General features: G+C 40.5%; 1 protein-coding gene across 4 annotated transcripts in view; it reads right to left on the bottom strand.

The window, feature by feature from the left end:
• ELOVL6 (ELOVL fatty acid elongase 6) overlaps positions 1-14,238 on the bottom strand; it is a 131,691-nt gene that overhangs the window by 92,148 nt on the left and 25,305 nt on the right. Inside the window, exon 1 of one of the 4 annotated variants that reach the window (XM_034671375.1) lies at positions 6,541-6,801. The exons of 2 other annotated variants lie outside the window; for them this stretch is intronic. In XM_034671375.1, coding sequence (XP_034527266.1) covers positions 6,541-6,611 — 71 coding nt within the window. In that variant the 5' untranslated portion in view covers positions 6,612-6,801. Of the gene's footprint in view, positions 1-3,313; positions 3,594-6,540; positions 6,802-14,238 lie in introns of those variants that run through there. One more of the 4 variants, XM_034671376.1, reaches the window with a different exon arrangement.

Genomic DNA, 14,238 nt, shown 5'->3' with positions numbered 1-14,238 from the left:
TCCATGTCTTCTCTGTGATTAATTTGGAGGAGAAATGTTATTCTAGCTGCTGGAAAGCCAAGCATGTGGCAGAAGGAGAAAAGTTAAGGGCTCTCCAGAAGAGAGATCTGAGCTGAAATCCAGTACATTTGACAGTTACTGATTCTGTGACAGTTACTGATTCTGTTACTGATTCTTTACTCTCATCAGTAAAATGGAGATATCTTCCTTGTAGCATTATTCTGAGAATTAAGTGAGTTATGTGTTTTAAATACATGATAGGTACTTAATATCCTTTACTAACCCCAGTACGTTTTCAGCAAATTTTGAGCACAACTGGTAACTGATTTTTAAAATTCCATGAAAATATAATTTTGAAGTACATATTGACCATGTTTACATATATGACAACTTCTTCTTAATGTCTTTCAGATGATAAATTATTATAATCGCTTGCTCAAAATTAAATATCTTAATATATTTATTAATGACTTTGTGGTTTTAGAAATTTTTACATTTAGTCACACAGTATTTATTAGCGTGTTAATAGTGTTGACATAACATAAAAAACGTATCTAAAAATGTAGGCACCAAAAATTATTAGCTTGAGGGGCGCCTGGGTGGCACAGCAAGCGTCTGCCTTCGGCTCAGGGCGTGATCCCGGTGTTGTGGGATCGAGCACCACATCAGGCTCCTCTGCTGTGAGCCTGCTTCTTCCTCTCCCACTCCCCCTGCTTGTGTTCCCTCTCTCGCTGGCTGTCTCTATCTCTATCGAATAAATAAATAAAATCTTTAAAAAAAAATTATTAGCTTGGGGGACTAAGGGTGTAGGAAACTTTCTACTTACAGCAAAAATTTCTATTTATAATAGAAAAAAAAAACCCTATAAAATCTACCCAAATATTTAAGTGCATTCTATTACAAATGGGATAATATTTCACAAAATCAAAGTTTTAAAATGTATATCACAAATTTCAGGTTTTAACTATGCTATAGGCATTTGTTAGAAGATTTATTTTTTTGTTCTCTAATACAATTTCATTCTTTCCAGACAGTAAAAGAAACCCAAGTTGTCCTGGTTCCTCTATTCCTATCTGAACCCAGAGATAGCTCAATATGCCATGACAGACACATATTCCAGGTATGTTTAAGATAACCAGAATCACTTAAGCAGATAAACAGATCCCTTTGTTTCTAATATCTTCCAAAATCAAAGGTTCTCATTACCTCATCTCCTCCTGGCAAAGTTTTTAAGCCTCCTGACCCCCTCCTCCAGAGATGCTAAGGTGATTGTAAAAGCTTCCCAGGTGATTACTACGTGAGAAGTCATGTTAAGAACCACCACGCTCAATAATGAGAATTGCTACAACGCCGTGTGGGAATAATGAAGCACACAGGCAATGAAAAAAGACACTGAACAAACATTCTCTTAGGAAGAGTGCCTTACTGAGCATCCCTCCAAATATGCCTGTTTTCCTTTCTGTAAATACCTACTGAAGAGACAAAGAAAGGGACAGAAAAAGAAGAGGAAGAAGAAAAAAAACCAGACCCTGCTGGAAAAGTAAGATTCCAGAAAAACCACCTTGAAGATTCAAGAGACTGGTCTTTGTTACAAAACACGACATGGTTGCTAAAATCTAAATAATCGGAGAGTGTTCAGATGCTTTCTGGAGTGGGAGGCATGCCAGGAAAGAGGATTAGGGAACAAGTGACCTAGGCTTAGGATGTGAGTCTCCCCGAAGGACCGCTGCTGAGGGGATAAGGGAAGGTAAGGGCTTGTCTAAGACTTCCACGCCCGGCTGTGCTCCCTTGACAATTTTGATGTACATGAACAGGCAGGAAGGGGCTCCCTGTGTGATGAAACACATGCTTCTTTTTCAGGGAAGAAGAGACAGAAGGATTGAATTAGTTTCTTCGAGCTATTTCGTACTGCCTTGGGGGTTAATTAAATAAACATTTGATTAATAAATGTCTGCCTTGGAACAAAATATATCACGAAACTAAAAACAGCATCCACATGGAAACCACAAAATCGTTCCTAAAAATCTTTCACATGGTAGTCCATGGCTTGATACTTAGGACTAAAGGAAGCCATGGCGACACTGGTAATAGACGCCTTTTCCTCATTCACTTCATTGATCTGTAACACGCTGTGCCAACTGGCCAATCCTTATGAGGACCTGTTTTTTGGAAGATTTGGAGAGGAGGGTGGTCCAAGAGGAGAAGGCAGGGTTCCCTTGGTCCCTTGGTCTCCTTGTGGCAAGGCCAAAGCTTAAGTGTGAAGGGAGTAAGAGAAAGGGTCAAACATCTTATCCACCCCTAGTGTCAAATACCCACCAACTTCACTTCCTCCCTCCCCAAGGTATTGCTAACTGAAGCATAATAGGAAAATAATTTAGCATATGCAGTGTGGAGTAAAAATATCTGTTCTTCCACTTTGAGCAGATCAGACGCCAGAAATACTACTACATAGTATTTGGGGAGGCGAGTCAAGGGGAATGAATGAGTAATCTGTAAGGTATTTCTTAGATAGTTTACTTTCCTTTTCTTTCTTTTTTTTAAAAGTTTTTATTTACTTATTTGAGACAGAGAGAGCGTGTGCAGAGGGAGAAGCAGACTCCTCACTGAACAAGGAGCCTTATGTGGGGCTTGATTCCACGACCCTGGGACCATGACCCAAGCCGAAGGCGCCCCTATTTTACCTTTCTTTAAGAAGAAAACCAACAGTAATTCAATAAGCATTTCCTGAGTGCCAAATACCTCCGGGAATCACTTATCTGCTATGGAGGATATAAAAACGTCCCTGGGGAGTTGTACACGCTCAATTAGCCAAACTGACACTTTGTTTCATTCTGTTGTTAAATTAAAAAAAAAAAAAAAGAAGTAGGAAATATATATACTCGTGAAGGTATGAAGCGGACTAACAGCGCTTCATATTTCAACACCTAATCACAAATCCTTCTCTAGGAACAGGAAGGCTTAAACAAAATGATCTGATATAGAAAGGTAAGCCAAAGTTCATGAATTTAGTTCACTGAAAACTAAGTTTGCCAGGTCAGTTAATTATGCTTTAACTCACAGTTTAAGAAAATCTTTACCTTATTTTCTTGCATTTATTTACAATTTGGCAAATTTATTAATGCATATATTACTTACAAAAATCTAATCATAGTATATACTCCTATTTTACTTTTTATTAGATAAGGGTAGGTCTTTACACGTGAGTACGTATTCATCCATGGAAATAAATGTAAGGCTGCATAATGGACCATTGTATGGATGGTCCATAATTTAACCCCATTTTGAACTTTAAACCAAACATGAGATAACTTACTTTGTGCCACCTGTGGAATCGCCCTACACGTTCCTTTCACTGTAGTCTGTTTCCTGAGACAGAAACACAGCTCCGATGAAGAAAAACTCCACATTCACTCACATTTTTCTGTTTCCCAGAGGCACTATCAAGAACTATCAAAAGCCAGGATAAAATTTAACAAATATTCTCAAATTAGTGACCAAGAAGTTGCATAATACATTAGATTGAACAAATAGTTACGACTCATAAAATTTTAGCCTCTGCTCTAATACTAAACTCACTTGGCACATCTATTCTAATCAATACCAGACTTACTTTGTGACTTACACCATTTTTTCTCCTTTACCTGTAAAACTGAGACAATAATGTACCTGCTAGAATGATAGTGGTACTGGAATATTGGACACTTTATTAAAAAATATTTTCCTTGGGGCACCTGGGTGGCTCAGCTAAGCTTCTGCCTTCGGCTCAGGTCCTATTCCCAGTATCCTGGGATCGAGTCCCACATCGGGCTCCCTGCTCAGCGGGGATCCTGCTTCTCCTCTTCCCTCTGCCTGCTGCTCTCCCTGCTTGCGCTCTCTCTCTCTCTCTCTCTGTCAGATAAATACATAAAATCTTAAAAAAAAAAAACTTTTCCTTTCTTCAGCAACAAACTTATCGAGTGCCTACCATATGCCAAGATACCAGGGCATAGCCAGGGGAACAATACAGATGAAACATTTTACTGTCAAGGGATTTCTAATACAGGGGACCACTAGTCAATAATATATGTGAGGACAATAACAATGATTTGATGGCTAAAGTTATTTTGCTTAATTCTATGAACAAAAATAAATATTTTCTCATTTAAATTGGTGAGATTTCATTTTTACTGTAAAAATAATACATGGATATGGTAAAAAAAAATGGTCAAGTAATACAGGAAGTATACAAAATGAAAGTCATGTCTCCCTCCCATTCCCACAGACTCCCAATTCCACTCTTCAGATTTGTATGCAGGTTGGTGTATAATATATGCATATACACTTTTTAAAAAGTCGTATTTTATTTTTTTAATTTTTAAAAGTTTATTTATGGAAGCAATCTCTACACCCAAAGTGGGGCTCAAATTCCTGATCCCAAGAGCCACGCACTCCACTGACTGAGCCAGCCAGGTGCCGCTAGGAGTCCTATTTTAAAAATTACTGTGCATTTTGATGTTTCTCACTTACAACAATGTGTCTTTGAGATCTTTTCACATCAGCACAAGAGTCTACCCTAGTCTTTTTAACGATTAATAAAGAATGCACAGTTAGCTTCCAAAAGGGCTCCCAAAAGTACAGGAATTTATACTTCCACCAGCATTGTCCCACACTCTCTATCATTGAGATTGCTCAAGAAATTCTCTCATAATTGAAAAGGTGAAAGTGGTACCTCACTGCTGTTTTCTTTTATTTTGTAGTTGTGAAATCATTTAAGCATTTTTTCATTTTTCCTGAAAGACATGGCTAAGAAACATTTCTTTTGTTATGAACTTCCTATTTATGCCCTTTATATACCATATTATTGAGTTATTTATCTTTTTTCCTACTCATTTGTAAGACCCCTTTTAACAATGGAAAAATTGGCACCTAAAGGAAAACACTTAAATAAAATTTAATGTCTTTTTTTTTTTAACAACACATGACACACAAGCATATATAACAATTGAATTGCCTTGATCTTTAACAATGTATCTCGTGGATCTCTCTATGATAGCACTTAGGGCTTGACCTTATTCTTTTTACAGTTTCATAGTATTCCATGGCTTCAGTGTGCCATACTTTTATTAAACCACTTCTGTATTAGAAGGTACCGAGACTGCCCTTAGTTATTTGCTATTACAAACAGTGCTGCAGAGAACATTCTTACACCTGCATCTTTTCGTACACGTATGCAAGGGGTCTGTCCTGGGGAAAACCCGTATACACTGAAAACTTTGATAGATAACCGCATACTATATGGTTCACTTCTTTGTTTAAGGTCTATCTCCTGCTACTAAAATGCAAACTTCATGAAGGCAGGGATTAAAAAATGGTATCTTATTAAATAATTTGTACAGCTGTGCCATTTTACAAGTTTGGATTCACACCAACTTCATGGAAGTAAAGTTTCAGATATTTCTAATTCATTCAAATTATCCTCTCTAGTCTTGTTCTAACAATAAATGCTGAGAACATGTGTGTTGCCCACATGTTGCTACAACGTATGCTGATTTTTTAAACACACCACCTGCTGCAGAAGTTTAGCTAAAGTGGGAAATGACAAATTGCTTCATGCGAAACACTGAGCACAGTCATGTATCAAATATGAAGTTAAGGATATAGGTATCCAGGGAGGGAAGGAACTGAATATCTCATACACTCACTCTTTAGAGGTTTTAACTATTGCTTCCTAGCTAGTAAATTCTTGTGCCTTACTGGAAAACTGGTCAAACGGTACCTCGGACACAGTAGATTGGTATGAAGATAGAACTCAAGCCATTATCTAGTACAACCAGCAAAGTGCGTTGCTTTGTGAAAGAATGCCATCCCCTTAACAATGGTGGGAGGAATGTATAACGTACGGTCATCGTGGAGGCATGCAATGTAGTCCATGGGTCTCCCACAGATATGCATACACGATATCTCCAATAATAAAGGGTTGGAAACAACACAGATATCCACATAATGGAAGAATCTGCAGCTTCAACAACAATATACAATTCAAAAGCTCTTCTTACTGAAGTGAAATATATATGCATGTGTGTATGATTAAGATGTAGTGTCAAACGAAGAAATTGGGATATAGAACATAAACGATAAATTACCATTTGTGTCTTTACAATTAGAAAAAAATAATAGTCGATCCTCATTTTTTGCAGATTCTGTATTTGCAAATTTTCCTATCACTAAAATTTTTCTTATTTTCTTTAAAGATTTTATTTATTATTTATTTATTTGAGAGAGAGAGAGAGCACGAGAGAGCAAGAGAGTGCATGCACGAGCGGGGTGGGGGGGAAGAGCAGAAGGAGAGGGACAAGCAGACTCCGTGCTGAGCTCCCACAGGGGGCTCAATTCCAGGACCCAGAGATCATGACCAGAGCCAAAATCAAAAGTCAGACGCTCAACAGACTAAGCCACCCAGACACTCCCAAAATTTATTTCTAACCCCAAAATCAATACTCACAGCGCTTTCATGGTCATTTGTGGAAATGCACAGGGTCGCAAAAAAAATATGTGAATTACCTGACACACTCACATGCCCGGGTAAGGTCAAACAAGGCAATGTTCTCTCTGCCTCTTGTTTCCACCCTCATACTGTAAAGGAGTATGCTTTCGAGGTCTTGTTTACTGGCATGCCTTTTGCATTTGGGAGGTTTTTCTTAGTGATTTTGCAGGGCTGAAATGCTGTCTCATGTTCCTAAGCAAAGGCTGTGATAGGTCTTACGGAGAGACTTCATGTGTTAGATAAGCTTCATTCAGGCATGAGTTACGGTGCCATTAGCTGTGAGTTCAGTGTTAATGAATGAACAATATATATTAAATAAGATGTCTTTACACAGATATAACCATAAAACAAGGTTAAGTATTAATCAGCTGCCAAAAATGCTGTGACCAGAAGCTCTCAGGAACCTAATTCTGCATGTGTCATGGTTCTGCATTTGCTAATTCGTTATTTGTGGTGACTTTATAGAACATAAATACCACGAATAATGAGAAGCTAACTGTGTTTGTGATTGCTCTGTACATGCACAGAATATCTCTGAAAGGGTACACTGGTTATCCACAGGGAGGGGCACTGTGGTTTACAAAGGGATATGTTCCTTTACAGTCCTTTTCAGTGCATGCCCTTGGATAATTTTTAATTTTATACCATGCCTATTTTTAATTATTTTTTTAAGAAATAACATTAAAGTTAAAAATAAAGTAGAGGAATGGTAACAGTAGAATGCTGAACAAATGTTTTTCATGGGCTATCCACAGTCGGATTATAAAGATGATAGACAACCAAATTGCCTCTTGTTTTTAATCAGACTTAGTAAAGCTTTAATATGGCTATTTCAAGGAGCTGTAATGAACTGTTTTTCTGAATATAGATATTTTGGACAATTTCTTCCCCCCAGAAAAAAATTTTTCCCCCATTTTCCCTCTTATCTCCCTGCTGCAAATACAAAATAGGAGATCTTGAAATGTTTTTATCTGGACTGTGGACTAAAGGCAAACTGAGTTATATTTCGGTTAAAGAAACATCTAGTGGTAGTCTTTCCACCTCACTGAACAGGCTATATCTTCTACTGTTAACACCTTAGTTCCTTAATCAAAGCCACTCCTTGTTGGGGACATGGGAGGTGCCGGCACCTTTGCAAGAAACTTGCCACACTTCTGCTCTCAGCAGGAGTGAATCTGCCTCAAGATGAAATCTTCACAAGGATGAATGCTTAACCACTGGAACTAACTGCAATGATCTAGAAACACGAGCTTAGAATCTGGCTTTACAAGTCCATAGGAAGAACATATCTTAAGGTACCCCGAGTGTGGCGGATGGCTTAGTAAGCTCTACTCTTCACTGAGTTTCTGCTACACGCCAGGCACTGGATATGAACTTTCTAGTTAGATCCTCACATCTCTGAAAAGCAGTTACTGTGATACTCATTCAAGTCAAGGAACATGAGTCTTCAAGGGGTGAATAATTTACTGAAGGTCACCCAGGTAGTAAGTGGCAGAGCTAGGATTTAAATGAAGTGTTCTGTGTCCAAGGCTGTGCAGAGAAAAACTGGCTTTCCGTGAACACATACGAACCAAATCATGTAGATAAAAATAATACAGAAGAACCACACTGAGAATATAATGAACTCCAAACTATCAAAAAGGACTCAAATGTGCAATCAATAGCTGAGCGGTGTTTGGAAACAAAACAGAAAGGAGAAGCCTGTTCTGGTGCCAAGCCATAGCTCATCTGATGAAGGCTTTGTATTTATTATGTCCCGTCTGGGACCCTCTTCTTCCAGATGCTTCCAGGGCCAGCACGGTCTTCTCATTTGGTAACATCTCAGATGATAGCTTTAGAGAAGTCTTCCGTACCCCACCCCATTAGCTAAACCTTAGCTAAAACATGGGGCTCCATGTGGCCTCTTGTCACCTCCTATCACATTATTATTTTATTTTTGCTGTAACACATATCAACATCAAACATTTTTTTTTAAGATTTTTATTTATTTATTTGACAGAGAGAGAGGGCAAGCACAAGCAGGGGGAGCAGCAGAGGGAGAGGGAGAAGCCGGCTCCCTGCTGAGCAGGGAGCCTGATGCGGGGCTCCATCCCCGGACCCTGGGATCATGACCTGAGCTGAAGGCAGACGCTGAACCGACTGAGTCACCCAGGTGCCTCTATTTTCGCCTTAGCACATATCAACACCTAACATTAGTTTGTGTATTTGTTAACATGTTTAATGCCTCTCTGTCCCAGGGGAACATATGGTCCATGAGAGCAAGAGCCTTGCCCTGAAACCATGTCCGCTGAGTAAATGAAATTCAGCAAGTAGTTACTGACCTTACTATATATTGTGGCAGGTTTGATTACAAGTCAAGTCTTATCATCAGAGTATAAAATGTGATAAGGGTGATAATACAAATCACGACTAAATTTATTTCAAGAAAATCAGCCAGAGGTAAATATGGGGTAGAAAATACCAAAACGATTCAGAAAACTTTTAAAGGTTGATGGCGTCAAGTTAGGCTTTCTGGGTAAGTTTTTAAAAGTAAGGAAAGGAGGGGCGCCTGGGTGGCTCAGTCGGTTAAGCATTGGCCTTCGGCTCAGGTCATGGTCCCAGGGTCCTGGGCTTAAACCCTACATCGGGCTCCCTGCTCACTGGGGAGCCTGCTTCTCCTTCTGCCACTACACCCCGCTTGTGTGCTCCCTCTCTCTTTCTCTCTGTCAAATGAATAAATAAAATCTTTAAAAAAAAAAAAAAAAAAGTAAGGCAAGGAGACAGATATTCCAGGTAAGAAAAACAGGAAAAGAATGGGATAGGGAAGTGGTTCAAATCTACCAGAGTTATAAGCTATTCATAGGAAAAGGGGGAAAGTAACCATAAAACCAGAATGTTGACTTGAAGTCATATTGCAAAGAATCTTATGTATCAGAGTGGGAAATTTGAGTCAGTGGAATAGGCAGTTTGGGAGCAATGATGAGCTTTTAGGCAGAGTTGTAACATGATGTTTCTGAATGCTTAGTGGAAGCTGAAAAATACCGTTCGGTTAGGAACACTGTTATGTTGAAAGCAAGGCAAAGCGAAAATGGATGCCCACAGTCATGCAGCAAAAGCTACCCTTGATGAAGGGCTGATAAAGTGCTGGACATTCTGTAAGCCATTTACACACTTTCTCTAGTTCAATTCTTACCACAGCCCAATTTGATTACCCCCCATTTCACACCGAGAAATGGAGAGCCAGGGAGGTTGATGGGCGTGCTCGAGTTCACCAAACCATTAAGTGGCAAGGCTGGAACTGGAACTGGGTATGTCTGAATCAGCAGGGGCCAGGATTTCATACGCTGTTTCTCTAACAACAAGTTCGGGGGAAGGGAATTGAGGCCATAGCTCAGAAAAGGAAAAAGGGAAATGGCATTCATTCGCATGAGTATTAGGACCCCAGCCCTAGGTACATGCATTCGCATAAGGCAACTATCACAGTAAGTGTGCTCTGGGGGGGAGATTTGCTTAAAGAAAGAAAACAAGATGGAAGGCAGCCTGCTTGTTTTTGATGAAAGGAAGGCGTTCTGAAAAGTAATGCAGCCTGTGGCCTTTCTGTGCATTCAGTCTTTATAATGTCCATCCAAATTATGGCACATAAAAGCTTGTGCAGTAGGTTTGACCTTTACTCTGCAAAAGAAGAGAACTGGCTTCTAACTAGTTGGACAAGAAACACAGACTATTTGCTTGGTGTCTGCAAATAATAAACTCAAAACGGCAACCGTCTCCAGTACTCTCTCAGGTGAAAGTGTTTGTGAAATAAGAAAGACATTAAAACAATACCAGGGAATCTGTCTGTCAAACCATACGATACTGCCATTTCATAGGTCAAAATACTTCAGGCTTGGCAATTCCATATGGTTCATCCTCAATATTATTTGGGTTTGTAAGAGAAGAGGGAAGTTCCACCGTTATGTTCATCCTTGATCTCTGTGGTTCCTTCCTGCCTCCCAGAGCTACTCAATTCCTCAGTCTGGCTTCCGAGCTGCCAATCGACCCTCACCTATCCAGCCTCCTTCCCCCCAACAATTCCATGTAAACCTCGGTCAGGCTGGGCTGTGTGTCCTCTCAGCTGCTAAAGCTGATCAAATCCTTTGTTTTACTAGCATTGCAACAAAGTGGGTACGAAAGCTCACAGGTGCAGCAGGGCCGTGCGTTAACATGGGATGCTACGGTGCGCAGGGAAAGCATGGCTTCTGGGCTCCGGAGCTGAGCATGCTCAAGTTCTAATCCCACATTAGTCACCCATTCGCAAGGGGGTACAGGTGAATTAATCACCTCTTTGAGACTCAGTTTCTTCCAACTGTAAAATAACAATTATAAGGATTCCTGTCAGGATTTCAAAGATTTATCAAATAAGGTACATGCAGGTTGCCAGGTAATACCTCCTTTGAAAAATCAGATGCTCACCCACACACGGGAGTCCGTTGAGGAACTGCCAAGAACAATCCTGCACCCTGACTAAACCCTTCGGCTCGCCAAGGAGTATGGGAGGAAAGGGTGGTCTTCTCAAGCACGAAGAACGTAATTGTTCTGATGGCTTCTCTGTATTCCTCACAAACTATCAACTGGTCATCCTGTTGATCCAATATGCCTGGCCACCTCCTCCCTCTGTGACACAGTCTGGCACTACCGGGCCAGCTTAGCAGCAAAAGTCCAGCTCAGAGCTGATCTTCAGGGAAGATAAAGGCCGAATTATTGACTCTCCTTGGTACTGTGTCTTCCAGCCTGCTCCCAGGTAAGATCACTGGAAAGTCACTTCAGTTGTGTTGATCTGGCTCCTGGGCTGTTATGTTCTTTGATGTTACATCACTGACTTTACCCCAAAGGTTGCTGCCAGTCTTGGTCTAGGACCTTGTTTTGTCCTTTACTGCCAGAAAAAACATCTTGCTCTCTTGAGCAACAGACACCCACCTTTCTTTTCAGATAACAACTCTCTCGAGTTCTTGTGTTTCTACTTTTGCCCCGGCGGACTGAACGCAGCTGAGCGGCAGGGTCTCCGTCTCAGCATTGGGGTTGGCATAGGGGACAGTACACGGGCTTCTCTTGGTAGCACCTTAAAAGTAAACTCCCACTACTCCTTCTTGTCAATCCACCTATAAGCTCTCAAAGCCCCTGCCTCTTCATGAAATCTTCCTAAACATCTCACTACACAGTGATTTTCTTCTCTGAGTTACTATAACTCACGCCGAGATTATAGCACTTGAGAATTTGCTGGGCCGTCTGGCACCCTACCTGTATTTTGCATGTACATTTGCCTTCCCGAGTGGATCACAATTCAAATAGACTGAGAGATTGACAAAGGGTCTCTCTCCCAAGCGGAAGACATTGTCTTCCTGTCGTCTTGCCTGTCTCCTGCCTGACAGGCACACTATGGTCTCTTAGTAATCACCAGCTGACTTGAGCCAAGAACAGACTGAATGGCTTAGATGCACACAGGTGCCGAAGACCAAGGCATCTGAAGGTCTCTCCACTGGCACAAATATATCACATGGATTGAGACACGCTTTTGGTTCCCCAGAGTAAAAGCTTAATCCCACCTTCAAAAGGATCATGATTAGCATTTTGATACACTCACAGTTAAAATTGTTTGTATTTGTCTGTAGATATGTATATGTATAATACGTGTAGGTTTTACAAATTGGCCATGCTGTTTCATAGGCAGGCATATTTTTCCCCTTAGCAATACATGATGTGCATTTCCTGTCAAGATATATTCTCCCGTAATATAATTTTAATGAGAACACAAGGGTCTACTAAAGATTTTTGGAGGGTAAAGGTGTTTTTTTGAGGGGGATGGAGGACCTTTCCATTAGAATATTCTTTTTTGTTTTTTTAAATATTTATTTATTTATTTATTTGAGAGGGAGGGGGAGGGGCAGAGGGAGAGGGAGAGAGAGGCTTAAGCAGACTCCACGCTGAGCATAGAGCCCAACGACAGGCTCAGTTTCATGATCCTGAGATCATGACCTGAGCCAAAACCAAGAGTTGGATGCTTAACCAACTGTGCCACCCAGGTGCCCCTCCAGCAGAATATTCTTGACTACAACTGATCTCTGTCAAGAACATACAAGTAACTCACATACATCATCTTTTGAAAAATCTATGTGTAGAGTTCTTATTTTTTTAGAGGCATTAGAACAGAATGCCTACGTCGAAGTTTAAGGCTGTTCTTACTGTTTGTATATAACACTTTCTGAGGCCTTTAGGTGCTGACAAATGTCAGGCCAATTAAATAAGCCCTTTCTTGTATTTTTGGCACAAAATTCTAGACTTAGTGCTTGATTCCAATTGGGAGATCTAGTTAGGGAGTGCTTCTTGATTAAGATTAATGTTTTAGTAGAAACCAGCTCTCATATCACTTGATGAATAGAGCCCGGAATATAAGTAAACATACAAGAGATTACTCAAGGAAAAAAAAAAGTTTTCAAGAGTGACTCAGCATTTTCCAGCGGTATTTTTAGCTTGTTATATGAGCATTATATTGTTATAAATCATTAAAATAAGAGTCCAATTCAAAAAATACAATTGGAACTTTTTCAAAAACTCTATTTCACGTGATACATTTCCATTGATCTGGGCTTCCTTAACAAAATGAAGCCTATTCTTCCACCCATCACTACCCTTTGATTTATTTATCTATTTATTTTTAAAGATTTTATTTATTCATTTGAGAGAGAGAGAGAGACAGCCAGCGAGAAGAGGGAACACAAGCAGGGAGAGTGGGAGAGGAAGAAGCAGGCTCCCAGTGGAGGAGCCTGATGCGGGGCTCGATCCCAGAACGCCAGGATCACGCCCTGAGCCGAAGGCAGACGTTTAACAACTGAGCCACCCAGGCACCCCCATCACTACCCTTTTAAAATATTGTCTTTGAAATGGTGTTTATGATCTTTCCAATAGTACTGAGGTCATTAGCCACAGTGGGAGAGGGAGTACATAAAGCATAGCAAGAGGCCCCAGCCTGCCTGGGTTGGAAGCCCATCTCTACTGATTACCAGCTCTGTGCCCTTTTGCAAGTTACTTATCCTCTCTGTGCCTGAGGTTCCTCAGCTGCAGAACATGCCCAGTCAGAGTATATTCTGTAAAACGGGGGGTTAGTGAGTCAATATTCATAAAGCCCTTCATAGGTTCAGGGTGGCTCTCAATAACTGTTAGCTGATATCCTTATTAAATGCCCAAAAGAAATCTTCAAACAAACATTTCAATCTCCAGCAAACACTTCAATCACCTTCCACATCCACAAAGGCAATGGCAAAGGACTCACTGTGTTTGTGTGTGTAAGCCTGCGTGTTTGCAATTATCCACCCTGCTCTGAAATTCCCTCCTGATTCTCCCTTAGGAAACCACAACAATTTTTTTACCTAATTCTTATCTCCTTTAATAAAATTTAAGGAATCCCTGGGTGGGTCAGTCGGTTAAACATCTGTCTTCAGCTCAGGTCATGATCCCAGGGTCCTGGGACCAGGGTCCTGGGACCAAGGCCCGTGGCAGGCTCCCTGCTCAGTGGGGAGTCTGCTTCTCCCTCTGCCCTTCCTCGCCACCCGCACACCTGCCTTGTGCTCTCTCTGTTTCTCAAATAAATAAAACCTTTCAAAAAATAAAATAAAATAAAATGTTAAACCTCCAGCTTTAAAGGCATGCTGTGTGATGTAAATTGGGAAAGACAAGTTCTGTGTACAAAGAGACACTTGCCT

Source organism: Ailuropoda melanoleuca, chromosome 11, assembly GCF_002007445.2.
Source record: "Ailuropoda melanoleuca isolate Jingjing chromosome 11, ASM200744v2, whole genome shotgun sequence".
Classification (NCBI taxonomy): domain Eukaryota; kingdom Metazoa; phylum Chordata; class Mammalia; order Carnivora; family Ursidae; genus Ailuropoda; species Ailuropoda melanoleuca.
Note: the sequence above shows the minus strand (reverse complement) of the source record. Positions and strands in the feature narration are given on the sequence as shown.